The 14,208-nt window shown below is 41.4% G+C and overlaps 1 protein-coding gene across 2 annotated transcripts in view; it reads left to right on the top strand.

Moving 5' to 3' along the window:
- PCNX2 (pecanex 2) overlaps positions 1-14,208 on the top strand; it is a 151,166-nt gene that overhangs the window by 110,278 nt on the left and 26,680 nt on the right. For both annotated transcript variants that reach the window (XM_071431933.1, XM_071431942.1), the window contains 2 exons: positions 1,938-2,153; positions 13,042-13,295. In XM_071431933.1, coding sequence (XP_071288034.1) covers positions 1,938-2,153; positions 13,042-13,295 — 470 coding nt within the window. The remainder of the gene's footprint in view (positions 1-1,937; positions 2,154-13,041; positions 13,296-14,208) is intronic.

The raw sequence follows: 14,208 nt of genomic DNA, 5'->3' as shown, positions 1-14,208 counted from the left end.
GGCTGCTCTGCTGGGTATCTGTGCATTAAATGAGCACCAATGAATGGCCATGCAAAGCAACTTCCCAGGCCACACTGAGTGGTTCCTGTGAGAAGGGAAGTGAGAGCAGTTTTTGGCACCTCAGTGGACACAGAGAACGTGTGGTACATCAGCTGGCACTCTTCAGTGCCTGGTGGGACAGAGCCCTTTTTGGGGGGAACTGATCCCAGTGTCTCGTGCTGAAATCCCATCCCAATGAGAGAGACCAAGGTTTCATATATGTGTTCTTCCAAGGTTCCCTATATGTGTTCTGTGGCAAATTTTATCTTGCCTCTGAGATGGCAGGGGTTGTATTGGGAAGTTGGACATTTACATTTAAATTATTTCTGGTTTACCCCCCCCCATCCCTTTTGTCCTTATCCATTACATCAGTAACATGAATAAATACATGTCTTCAAGCAGAAATTTATGTAATCCAGGTTGTCCAAGGAGGCAAGATAGGTATTAATAGTTTGAAGCACGAATGGTGGTTTCTAATTATTTCTCATTTAAGGCAGGGAGCTAAGATTTTTCCTAAGGCCATTTTGTCACCTCATAGCAGTGACCTTTAGCATTATTATGTATGCTAATAAGTGAATTATGTTTTAAACCCTGTAGCACAAGAAAAGCATTCCTTTTGTGTATGCTTAAAAGACTCATTTTTTGACTTGCTTAAATTTTGACCAAATACACTCCTGAAGGTGCACAGGTGAGTGTGTCTGCATGGACATGGACACACACAGACAGACCTATCAGGGCTGGGTGTGTAATGGCCATGGGCACAAAAAGCAGAGTAGTTGCAGGCCCTCCCCTCCTCTGGTGTCAAGGAGCAATTTGTATGGGAAGCCATAGCCTCTGCAAGCCTCATCTTATGGGTTTTTTCTCCTCCATGTAAGATCTCCTCCCAAATATGTACAAACAAAAATGCATGACTGCCTCTACATCAGTATCCACATACACTCCCATGCATACAAATACACCTACAAAATGTTGGTTTGTAAATGTGTTTGTGCACCAGCATTTTAAGAGTATTGAAGGTGGGACGCTGATGCACTACAGAAGAGAAAAGCAGTTCTGTTGTCAAGCATATATTGTGTTAAAGAGTAAAAGCACAGGGCAATACCATGTTGGATTGTGTGGCACCATGGTAGCATTTGTGAAGGGTTCAGTCCTTTTCACAAATCACCATCATAAAGTGCTCCTTTTCATCCAGTTAAAGGCCATAGATCTTTAGGAGATTACACTTCTAGATTGTGATGGGGTGTTGTTCACCTGGGCATTTGGTCCAAGCCATGTGCAATTGAACAGCTACTATTTTTAAATTGGTAGCAATTCTGGTGATGCATGTTTCATGCTTACTCAGTATACTCAGTAAAATCTTTTAAAATGAGTATCCTTATCTTGAGTACTAACAGATTCTTCATGGACAAAGCCTTGAAAAATTCCTGAAGGACTAGAAGGAAAAAAATCCCAACAAAATTATTGGTGTCTCTATGACCAAAGTATTTGAAAATCTCTGAAAAAACATTCAAATTTAACTACATGTGAAGTAGTTATAATGATGTAAAGTAGTAATGATTTTTGTTTCTTTACATTAGGAATAGTATATAGACATTAACTTAGCATTGCAGAGATTTTTAGTGGAGTGAAGAAATTCTTACTGTTGTAAATCATGGAGGTTATTTGATTGAGTCTGAAATACATGTTATCACTAATGTGATCTTCTATCTACAATATTGCTCATATTAACCTGATTTTTTGAAGGACTACCTAAGAAATGTAGATTGTGTAAAGTATCAGGAAGATATCACCTAGCTAGCGGAAGCAGATTTAAGTAGGAATGAAAAAGAACATAAAATGTAATGCAGAATGGTGTTGTATAATTTTTTTTTTACAAATGTCTGCTGCTCTGGTTGTAGGAAATGATGACAATAATCTCAACTCCATTTTTTACGAGCATCTGACAAGATCTCTGCAAGAGTCTCTTTGTGGAGATTTGATCCTGGGCCGCTGGGGAAACTACAACACAGGAGACTGTTTTATTTTGGCATCAGATTATTTAAATGCCTTTGTGCACTTGATTGAAATTGGAAATGGCCTTGTCACCTTTCAGCTCAGAGGGCTCGAATTTCGAGGTAAGGATCCGTGATGATTTCAATAGCAACAAAACCAGCAATAAATCCTGTCTGTCTTTTTAATCTATCACAATTCTACAGTAGGACCGAGAGTTTGAGGACCTTTCTCTTTCTACAGATGCTTGTCTGTCTGAAAGCTTGATACTTCTTTGTGTCATTATATGAATGTTGTTTTGAAATCTAGATGTTAAGAAATTTGGAGCCATGTTCTGCAGCATCATAAGATTTCCAGAAAGAAGGCTTGTTGAGTGCTTTGCTTGGTTTACAGATCTTTTGAGTAATGCTTAGTTACTTTCTCAGATTATTTATTTTCCTCCATAACTATGAAAATTTGAGTTGTTCTTAAAATTTTTCAACCTGAAACACCTTGTCTTTGAGAAACAAACAAACAAAAGACCCAAAACCAAAATAAGACTCCTTCCATGGAAAATATCCTATGTCAAACTATGCAAGAAACCAGTGCTGGGATGGTCTCTGTCACACTAGAACAGCAGAGTATAATCAAGGTGACTTTTCAACAAGGTTGAGTGTGAGAAAATAAGCGACAGACTGGCTCTTTGAATCCACTTAAATGTGGGAGGATTAGACTAGGAAATAACATGTGTGGGCTCAAGTCTTGACTCTGTGACAGACTCCATGTAGGATGCTGAACAGGTTGTGGTGAATGCTTTACGTTCACTTTCCTTCCTGTGGAGTGGGGATGAAGATAACACTCTTGTGTCCTCAGCAAAGTTATGTGGAAAGAAAACAGTAAATGCCTGAAACAGCTTGGTATTGTAGTACCTCATGAAATGCCTATTCAGAACAGGTGCAAATTGTGAGGAAAAACAACTGGAAAGGAAGAAAGATCATTTGTTTATCAGCCTTATAATTTCTTGTTGTTTATGATGATTGTTGAGGAATACATGGTCATGCACATGTGGTTCTTAGGCTTACTTCAGCTTCCAAGAGATCTGTGCAAGTATTCTTGTATTCATCTTCTCCTTCGGTGTCCCCAAGGTGAGCAGTGGTGCTGCTGTGTCAGGGATAAGTACTTGCAGTCTAACTAATAGAATTTATCTTTGCTGATCATTTTTGTGTTAAAATAGTTCAGTGTGGGACTTGAAACAAACAGAAAGAAAGAAATCTCCTTCCCAGTTAAATTACTGGAGTTTTGTGAGGTGGTTATTATTTTTCCTTGTGCAGTTGTCCCTTACTGGGGGTCCCTCTCTATCATCACTGTCACCAGGCAGTAGAAGTAACGTCAATGTTGGAAACAGATGAAGGCATATGAGAGGATGCTCAAGCCATGTGCTAGCTGGATTAAAAGATCAGGGCCTAGCAGACAGGCATAATGAACTGGAAGTTGAGTGGGGAACAACTGGATAGTTGCAAAGTGGTTTGGGAAGACTTTCTTTGACGTTGAGCCAGGATCATTCACAGCCAGCAAATGACATTTGGCACTTGGATCTGAGAGCAGAACTCAAAAATTGCAGTGTGCCACCTGTCGAGGTATCTCTGTATTCCCTAAAATCACAGTTTAAGTAATTAAATGTGTCTGAAAATTGACCTTTCCATGCAGATTGTCTAATGCTGTTCAGTGTTAATTTACTGTAGTTAATACTGTTTTACTTTGTGAATAGATCCAGTATGTCTGCCAGCTGCAATAGGTCTTTAAATTCAGCTGGGGCTGAGCCCCACAGCCTCTCATGTCTTTCACAGACTGCTGTTGAGAGCCAGCTGAGTTCTCAAGAGGAATATCCTTTTTCCCAGTCTTTCTTGCACTCCTCTTGGGGAGGCTGGCATTCTGCAAAGCAGCACCTCTTTCTTACCTGAGTCTTGGATGGGTCTGGACCAAGAGAGCAGCAGCAAACTGAGCTGGAAAGTAATGCCAGTTACTGGAGATGGAGAGGAATGGGGAAATGGTGGTTTCACCTAGATTATCTCATCCTCAGTACAAATCTAGTCCCCTATGCCTCCTTACCCTCAAAGTATCACTAGGGGAAGAGACTGCTCAATACTAGAAGAGGAAGTAGTAAGAAATAGGAGAAAAATGGACTGTCTCTCTTCTCTGAACCCACTTGATAATCCTGTTTCAAGAATAAGAAAAAATTTGTGGTTATTTTGTGTCCTCACAGACATCATATGTAAGGAAGTTTTCTCTGGTCTTCAGAGTGTGTGTTAGAGGAGTTGTTATGGGAACAGAGACTAGGAGTGTGTATTGCTATTCTGTTGTTTGGCCTGGAACAGAGAAGCTGTGTAGGGTTGAATAAAGGAACTTACCTGAGATAAAACCTGCTCAAACATGTAGCATGTGCTGTGGCCTGTGAGAGCTGAACCTCACTGGACTGTGTGGAATGAGTGCCAGAGAAATCACACAAATTACAAGCCTGCCTAAGGATGGAGCAGGAGAAGCCAAGGAACCCAGAGGGGAACCAAGCACAAGCCAGATAAGTATGCTTGGACCTGATGGAAACGGTAACAAGAGCCTCATGGACACAAAAGTGTGAGCAGGTAACCTGCTGTGTGCCCAGTGGAGACTTCTTGGGGTGATGTGCTGCCACCAGAGGCTTGTTTGTGTCTCCAGGTAACCCATGAGGGCAGGTGTGCTTTCATGTCAGGGGCATGTGTGTCAGGGGCAGCTGTGCCCTTCATGTCTGTGGTTTGGTCCTTCTGCCAGCAAGGAGCTGGGCTGCTCTGGTGGGGCTGCAGACCACAGTGGTGCCTGGACACTCAGCCACTAGTCTGAGTGAAAGGAGCCAGAGGGGCTGGCCTGAATGCAGAATTTCTCAAGGGGATGTACCAAGGCTGTTCAAAGGAAGTTGTGTGAAAGCTGAGACTGAAATTCTGCCTTGGAAGGCATTCTTTGCTCCTTCCCTTGAACAGGATTGCTGCCAGCAGGGGCAGGAAGGTAGAGCAGGTTTCCATCAAGCAGCACCAGGAGACATCTCCTGTGTGGACTGGGCATGTTCTTCCCCATTTCAAATCTTGCAAAGGGCTGGTGAATACAGCCTGAATACTGAATACAGTAGGATTTTTTTCTGCAGAAGTGTATGGAACTGCCCTGGAAGAATGGATGGGTTACAAAGTCAAATGGCAGCTATTAAGCACCAGACTCTGCTTTGGGCATCCTGCATTCCTATTTTTAGTTGTCTGGTCACACACTGTTTTTTACAGGGGACCCTAATTCCTTTCATTGTACAGAATGGTTTCCCACAAGGGGGAGAAAAGGGCTAGAGGAGGAACTTGTAATCTGTAATTTCTGAGCTTTGGCTGCTTCATTTCAATTTCAAACAAGTAATTTTAATTGAGGGCCCCAAAAATCTGCTGTTACTTAAATAGGAAATCTGTGTTTGCTTTGGAAATGAGTGAATCACAACAGTGTTCTCTGTGACTGTTTTATGTTTATGACTAAACCAAAAGCAATATTTGCATTGTGGAGCTCTGGATTTTCCTATGCCTGTTTCTCGTGGAGGCAGCTGAAAGGCTGTGCTGGCAGTACTGGTAGTGCCCTAAGAAGGGGTCACAGAGCCTTCTGAATTTAAATGTAGGAGGAGGTACTTGCTGCCCCCCCAGTTTGCAGTCTATCCTAATTGAGGCTTGGCATTGTAAGTGACTGATCCAGATGCTTTTCTAACTGTTTGTAATAGGAGCATTTGTCTCAGCTTTTAAATGAGAAAACAAACCCAACCAAATGCCTGCAGGCAGCCTAAGAAGGTGCAAACTGAAAGAAGAGAGTCAGCAAATCTGGGATTCCTTTCATCTGTCTTTAGTCCTGTTTGTATTAAACACCTTGGATGAATTAGTTTTTCACTCTCCCATTCTGTGGACAGAGAGGGGGTGTGCCTCCTTTGTGTCATTCATCCTGAGCATGAAGCAGAGGGGAGGCTGGAGACCTCCAGGCATTGACAGGAAATGCCCAGCTCCTCCCTTGTGGACAGCAAGGAGAAGGTAGAAATGAGCTGAAACTAGGGGAACACTTCCAAGGAGCTGCACAGTGGTGTGAGGGAATTGAGCCCTTCAGTAACTTAACTCTGCTGGGTGTGTTAGACCACAGCAGAACGCTAAAAGCAGCCTGCCAGAAGAAATACGTAACGTATCATTTAATTTGAAAGGAAGAGATGGGAAAACCCACAGTCAGGGAACAAGCAGAAACAATGTCAGAATATCTCCCTCTCATGAGTTTTCCCTGTAGAACAAGGGAGGTTTAAAATATTTTCCTGTTTAGTCTGTGTGTCTACAGAGTGTCTTTTGGGAAATATTCATTTAGCATTTCATGAGTAGAAATGACTTACTGATGGTGTTGCTGAAGTCTTCAAGAGCTGTTTTCTAACTCCTGCACAGTATTCTTCAGTCATTTAATGAACTTCTAAATCTTTGCTGTGATTTTTTTTTGTTACCGCATGTTGCACGTGCAATATTCATGCTTCACTTGGAGCTTCATTAGATGGATCAAGGCTCGAAGCACAGAGCAGACAGATGTAGTTGTACACAGTGGCAGGCAGCTGTGGCAGCAGGATGGGACTGCCCATGGGGCTCTCTGTGCTTATTTCCCACACAAAATGGTGTAGGAGAGCAGCCAGTGCAGGCTGTGTGCTTTAGGCATGGTACTGATGTCTAATAAGGACAGTTCCTCATTTCTGCAGCATGTGTGCATAGTTTTATTACAGTAGCAAGTGCATTACCAGTGTAAGGAATATTTATTTCTGTTTGACTTTTGTTTCTGAAGGCTCTGTAGTCCTAGGAAGAATCATTCTTTATTTAAAGAGTGGTTGCAACTTTTATTTTTTTACAAATCACCTCTTGCTGTTGGGAAATAAAAGTGCCCATGTTCATGGTTTTCCTGAGACCACACTTGTTGTATGTTCAATGTATGTACCAGAATATTAAAAGGTATTGATAAATTATAAAGAGTTCAGAGAAAACCAGCATTTTTTGACACATCCCTTGGGAGAAAAGGTTAAAAATCAAAAGTGCAGTGTTAGTGGGAAAGAACAAAAACTGAGAGACACAATTCTTGGAAATACTAGAAATGTGGACAGAAAGGATGCAAAGGGGTTTCTTTAATCTTGGTGATTTAATTGGGAAGAATAGCATGAAACAGGAAGAGGATACTTTATGTTAAATGCATGAAATCTGTGATGTATAAGCCTTTCTAGGTGTACAATGATGCTCCAACAATGGAAGCTGTCTATAAATTTCAAATAGGCTTAGAACAGTTTCTGTAGCACGTACTGGAATAAATATTTGATGTCTTTTTTCCTTTTTCTTCCTTTCATAATTTTATGTGTGTTTATGGGTGCACTGGAGAAGACTTCTGGAAAGAAGGAAAATGCTAAATGCAGTGCAGCCCCTTTTTACTGAGAAAATATCTTTGCCAAAACCAAAATATTGCTTCCTGCATTGCACTGCAGAAGATGTGACATGAGAGGTTTTTGTGGTATTTCATAGCTGCAAGTTTAACAACAAACATCTTTGGAGAATGCTACCTCTAGGTGGCCTTCCTTAGTGTGCCTCATGGGCCAAGAAAAGAAAAGGTTTCCAAGGAAAGAAGATGCCTGTTATTGTAGCAACTGACCTGGTTTGAAAACCAGATTGTTCTTCAGACATACAAGCACCTGATGCAGCTGAAAGCCAAACCACACTTTTATACCTAACTGATGTTTGAGGAATTGATACTGTTTTTTAAGTCCTGAATTTTTATTTGAAACAAGCAGAGACTATCAGAACCTATAAATTACTGCTCTTTATCCCAGTTCCACAAGCAAAAGAGCAGGAAGGAGCCAAAAAGTTGCAGGTTTCCAGAATGTGTCTAAATCAGAGGTTCATGATTTTCCATTTGTGAGCTCAGTTCACTCCTCTTTGATGTATTTGGTTTTTTGTGTTTCCAGAGCCATATCTGATGTGTGTTTCAGTAGAGGATGGTCTTCCAATGGCCATAATTATGCTCACTGTGCTTTTTTTTCTCTGATAACTTATTGCTTGTTAAACTGCTATCCTGAACAGAAAAGAAATGCTGGTTGAGAAGAAGCCTTATCCATCAGAATTGGGGAATACTTGGATTTGCAGCATAAGCTTGTTGAAGCAGGGCCAGATAATTCTACTGTAATGCATTTATTGGTAAGACATTCTTGTGTTTGGTTTTGCCAAACCCAAGGATGGGCAACCAGGTGTTTTTCTGGAGTCATCTGTGAGGAGACCTCTGCATGGCTTAGGAAAGGAGTTACCCTGGGCATGAGCCCTTTCTGTGTAGATTTGCACCTTGCTTGCTTATTTGTCAGCAGTCTTCAGTGCTCAAGCTCTTGCTACCTTCAGCCACGATAATTAGTCCCTGTTCCCGATATGTTGTAAAACTGAAGTGTTTTATGGAAATTAAAACTGATCCTAGGACACTTCTAATATGTGGCTGTGTAATGGATTTTTCTTTCTGGCCTCTCAGATCCTGGAAAATGCTTTTCACTCCCTGAGTTTTCAAAATTTAATTCAAAAGCACACTGTGGTTTCAGCCTTTAATTCTAGAAGGCTGGGTGATCATTCAGTTAGGTGTATTTTATCCTTTTGAAGCAAGATTAGTCTTCAGTTTCAGTTTTCTCATTTCCATTTAGGTCAAATTGTTCTGGCAGAGCACAAGTCTGTCCTCAAATCCTGATGCGTCAGGAAAATACAAAGAGCTCCAAGTTCTCACCCTGGCTTTCTCCTGAGCTCACACAGGCTGACCTTGCTTTGTTCAGCTGGCACATTTTTTTTACATTGATGGACTTGTGGCACCTCTCCAACGTTAGATATCTTACAAATGAATTGGTCACATCTACACTAGCAAGGGTTAGAGTGAATGACTAAACTTGAGTGAAGTGCATGAGATTATTTTCCTTCTACTGCAGAAAGAAGTGTAAAAAAATGTTTTCCCTCAGATTTTGAAATTACTAATTACTACTGAAAACATTTTCCTGTATTTTAATATTTAATGGTACTACACTTAATTATATTGCAGAAGTGAAGTGCATGTTCTGTTCCCTGCTCTTTGGTTTTATGAATAATTCTCTCAGAGTTGCTTGAACTTGCTAATTTCTTGAGAAGCAATATAAAAATTGTCATTTAAATCATCAGCTTATAGCACATACAAAAAAGTCCAGGGCCAGCATTCTGTAAAAGACACAAATGCTTGACTTCATTTACTGTGTCCTGTCCCTTCTGGCTCAACTGCTGTAAAGCTGAGCACGTGCTCTCAGTCTCTGTGGTACCAGTGTCTGGAGTAATGAACCAAAAAGGGTTGATGTATGCACTGGTAAATGAAATTTTACAGTAAAATGCCAATCTGGCATTGAAGTCCAGCTAGTGCATTGAGGACTAAAGCAAGGCTCCATTAAAGATGAGAGGAAATTACTGGCAGCTGTTCCAGAACTGACTGCAAGAATTAGGAGGGAACCAACATGTGTTTAAGCATCAAGCCTGAATGTTGTCTTTGTGGGCTTGAGTTCTTTTACTAGATGTTGTTTGGAAATACTAATCAGCAGGAATGAGGATTTGGTGTTTTGTCAGAGCACTGGCCATGCCTCAGGTTACACCTTTAAAATGAAGAGGCATACCCCAGATGCTCCACAAGCAGTGAAGACACCAAATCCCCAAGGTGGTAGTGCCCAAGTCCATCAAACATCTTTTGTTAATCAAGGGCTTGTTTGCCAGATGTTGAAGAGCACAACCCTTGATTTCATTCTTTGGAATAAATCCATAAAACAACCACATGAGCTCCTTTAGTTGTTTCCCATAGCTTTTGTAATAACACAGTTCTTCTTTGAATGACTCTTGCTCCTCAAGTTCAACATTGATTGCATCCCCTGTAGTATAATTTTAACTCTGGCTGATTAAAATTACCTAGCAAAGACAACTTGGAGGCATTTTAACCTGTAGAATTAGCTAAGAATGCAAATAATGTTCTGGCATCATCTTCTATTTGCTATGTATGTAAAGACAGTTTCCTTTAAACATTGAGGGTCTCTTGAATTCACCTTTTCTTTGCCTTGCCAGCCTCCTTGGCCCTGTGTTTTACACAATATGTCTCCTAATAAAACTAGTAATTACAGAAACTGCAGTAATAATATTCAGCATTTGTTGAAAGAGGTAGTAGAGAGAGTAAAGCCTTCCATAGAAATAAAATTTGATATTTCCATACCAAAAGAAAAAAAATATACAAATATTTACATAGACTGGGAAAAGGCATCTTTAAATCCCATTGTTGTAGAGGGATCAGGGACGATTGTTTATTGTGTTTTTCATTCTCCATCACTTGCAAACATTTGGCAATACTTATTTTTGCACCTGGGATGAAGATGGATCTTCTCTTAAAATCAGTGTAATACTGAAAGACCTTTAAACTTTCAAAAATAAACATAACAGCATGGAGCATTTGTTTTACTCTTTTCAAGCAATGTACAAAGGAATGTTTTCCCTACTTCAGTTTGAGTACTATGTCTTCTGACTTGATTTCACAGAAGCATCTGCTGACCCAGAGCAGTTCTTGGTTTTTTGCTGTTGAGCAGTAAGTGTTAATTCATGTAGAAATCTGTGAAATATGAAGCAGAAGTAGTCCAGTTCATGTCCAGTCCAACTGGAAATGTCAGCCTAATAGGTCATGTTTTGTACTTGGCAGTATTGAAAGGCAAGATGTTTATATTTGGATGACCTGAAGACTTTTAAGAATTTTTCATATTTTATATCCCTGAAGTCTAAGGAGGAATGCATATCAGTGTATGAGCAACACTGGGTTCACAGTGCAAATTTTCATTCATGGCAAACTGAACAGAAAACACTGGAATATCCTGAATCTTTTCCTTCCATCTTTGAGGGCTACGATCCTGGTATTTTTTTCCTTTGGATTTTTCTGTTCTTTTTTACTTGTATGTTTTGCTTGCTGCACACATTTTAGCAGATGCACAGGCAAAAAAAGAAGTGATAACCCATACTTCAGCATATTTTGTTGTGTTTTGAAAGGTTTTTGTTAGTGAGGAGAAAGGAATATTCTAGATGCTACTTCTGTTGATACAAACTGAAGGTTGGTCACAGGTTGTTGACCAGAGCGTTGTGATGGGACTGGAGCAGACAGTTGGGGGCAGTTGTCATCATGCTCCACAGAAAGGCCTTTGGGATGCTGCCCTGCTCCAGGCTCTCTTTTGGGGTGCTGGCAGACTGCAGGGAATTGAAGCTGGCACTGTGTTCTTTCCTGGCTGAATGTTCAGGTATGAACACAGCCAAATTCTTCTCCCATTTACAGTGACACACCAGGTCTGTTGGTCCTGTGGGGAGGGAGCTGTCTCACATCTTCCTCTCCTGTTGAGTCTGTTTAGCAGTTGCTGGAGTCAGCAGTCTGTGGGGTGATACTGAACCTCTGGCAGAAGGCCTGTGCAAGATGTGTAACTTGCATCACAGGAGATGCCCTTGAAAGATGGTTTATGTACAAACTCAGTGGGGACTAAGTTCTGCAGCAGTAACCCTATGGAGAGTAAATTTTAGAAAGAAGCATAGATCAAGAACATAAAACTTACATATTTTGAGAGTAATGGAGGGAGCACATGGGCATCTGCCTCAGTTTTTATTAGTAGTGCCCTACATAGTATAGAAACTGCATTCATAGATTTCAAATCCACAAGGGCTCAGCTTGACCATCTAGTGAGCACAGCACAGGCTGAAATGCAGAGTCTGCATTATTGCTTCTGCATCTGCCTCATGACTTCTTTTTGAGGTAATATGTCCTTTTTAGAAAAATTTGTTCTTCTTTGATCTAAAGCCTGTGTAATGGACTAATTAGAAAGCTGTTCTGTTCTTGTGATGTACTGCCACTAGTGCTGTTCATTAGAGATGTTTGATCCAGAGTAGCTTTTACTCCAGTGGGAGAGAGAACAACCCAGTAGATGTTATTTTTGGAACCTGCTTTCCAAGATAGTTTGCTAAAACCCAGATTTTACAAGTGCTCTGACACACTAAAATCTTTCTTTGGGTCCAGTATGTTAGTTGAATAAGCAGACTGATGTCCTGTCCTCCTGCTGAGAGCAGGTTTGCCCCTGAGCAGGCTGCGCGGTCTGGATAGCTCAGTCCTCTTGCAGGGACAGACTGCCCGAAACCCAAGCAGCTCTCAGCTGCTGGCTACCTTAGCAAGCTTAAGGGATATCAGCTCTTTAGTGATTATCAGCTCTTTGAGTTCAGCTCTTTTGCTTGCTAAGGCACCACAGGCCGGCCAGCAGACACAGAGAGAGGAGAAGGCTGCTCTGGAGTTCCACAGTGATGGCTTTATTGGGGGTCTGTGAAGGGTTCCAGTGACAGCTCTTCTGACCAGAATGGGCTAAAACAGCCCATTATATAGGGTATAGGGGGATCCAAAATTTTCCAATAGCAGGGGTTAAAGGAAAGTGACCTATGGGGTTACAGAGAGATAAGCTGGGGTCCAAAAGGCAGAAGAGAGGGGCTTCTTGCTATTTCACCGTGACATGGCATTTCCTGTCTTTAAGCCTCTTCCCTCCACGGGGCCCTAGCAGGCCTGGAGCCTGCTACAGACTGAGACTTGGATCAGCTTGCTTAATGTTCCTCATGGAGCAAGACTCTTTAGAATTGCTTCTTGGCAAGTTTTTACGGAGGCAGAAACTGTGGTCTGTAGTTTAGCTCAGTTTTGAACCCACTAGAACTAGAACATTAGATCAGGCCCTTTTGGCCTTATAGGTGATGGTAGTGAATGAGTAGTGTACAGCCCTTTATTTGCTGCTGCACGTGGCTCACGTCGGGTTTGTTGCCGTAGCTCATTCTCTCAGATCTTTGTAAGTGCATATCCTTCAAACATACTTTGGATGTGAGCTTGCAAGGCCTCCTTTGTTTCCTCCTTCCCCAATAACTGGCAGCACACTCTCTTTTTCTCTCTGCCAAGGGACATACTGCCAGCAGAGAGAGGTGGAAGCTATAACAGAAGGAGATGAAGACAACGAGGGCTGCTGCTGTTGCAAGCCCGGGCACTTGCCCCACCTGCTGTCGTGCAATGCAGCCTTCAACCTGCGCTGGCTGACGTGGGAGATCACGCGGAGCCAGTACATCCTGGAGGGATACAGCATCATCGACAACAACGCCGCCACCATGCTGCAGGTGTTCGATCTGCGCAGGATCCTTATCAGATACTACATCAAGGTAAACTCTCTGCTCAAGTGCACTTTGTTTCCTGGGCAGGCTTGTCAAACAGAATGCTGTTTGTCTATGGAAGAAAGAGCATTTGAAGTTTTTTGCTTTATGTTTATCCATCCGCTCTACAGTCTTGATGTTAGATCATAGAACCATAGAATCATTTGGTTTGATCTTAGGATCATCTGGTTCCAGCCCTCCCCCTGTGGCAGGGACACCTTCCACTGGAATAGGGATAATTAATTCATGTCTCCCTTTGCTAAATTTAATTCTGATCACTTACACTTACAGTATAAGTATTATTAGTACAGAAAATGGCAGGGATGCTTCAGTGGAGATCAAGAAGGTAAGTTACCATCCTGTAGGGATAAAATCAGACAAAGTGTTCTTACTTATGTTCTTAAGTTTTTACAACACTTCAGTAACAGTTTGTTATTTCTTCTTGCCTTGGCCTTTCCACTGTTTCCTTGTGGAGGGATAGAATGTAAGAAAATAAAGATAGTGCAGAAGGTAGTCTCACACCTGAGGAGTTGCAGCTATACCAATCACCAAAGATTAGGAACAGGCCTGCCCTTAATAGGCCACAGCTGTGTCCAATAAGCTGGGTTAGCTGGGTGAGGAGAGAGTTGGAGTGTGTTGGCTGTGCTTTGAGGAGCTGCCCATGAGAAATCACCAAGAGGGTATGGACTTCTGAAATAAGATGACAACATTTCCTTTTTTTTTTTTTTTTTGGAAAAGAAAAGAAAGGTGTTAACAAGCATAAAGTTCTTGGGGAACTTCTGAAGAGCTGTTGCTCAAATGTACTTTTTTAGTAGTACAAACTCCCTACTTACCTTCTGTTTTACACATATATCACAACACATTTGACATTGGTTCATTACATTGCTTACACACATCAGTTCATTTACACCACTTCTATTAT

Source organism: Agelaius tricolor, unplaced genomic scaffold, assembly GCF_023055355.1.
Source record: "Agelaius tricolor isolate 1412-34295 unplaced genomic scaffold, bAgeTri1.0.p SCAF_1, whole genome shotgun sequence".
NCBI classification, from domain to species: domain Eukaryota; kingdom Metazoa; phylum Chordata; class Aves; order Passeriformes; family Icteridae; genus Agelaius; species Agelaius tricolor.
The sequence above is the reverse complement of the archived record's forward strand: the minus strand, read 5'-3'. Positions and strand labels throughout refer to the sequence as shown.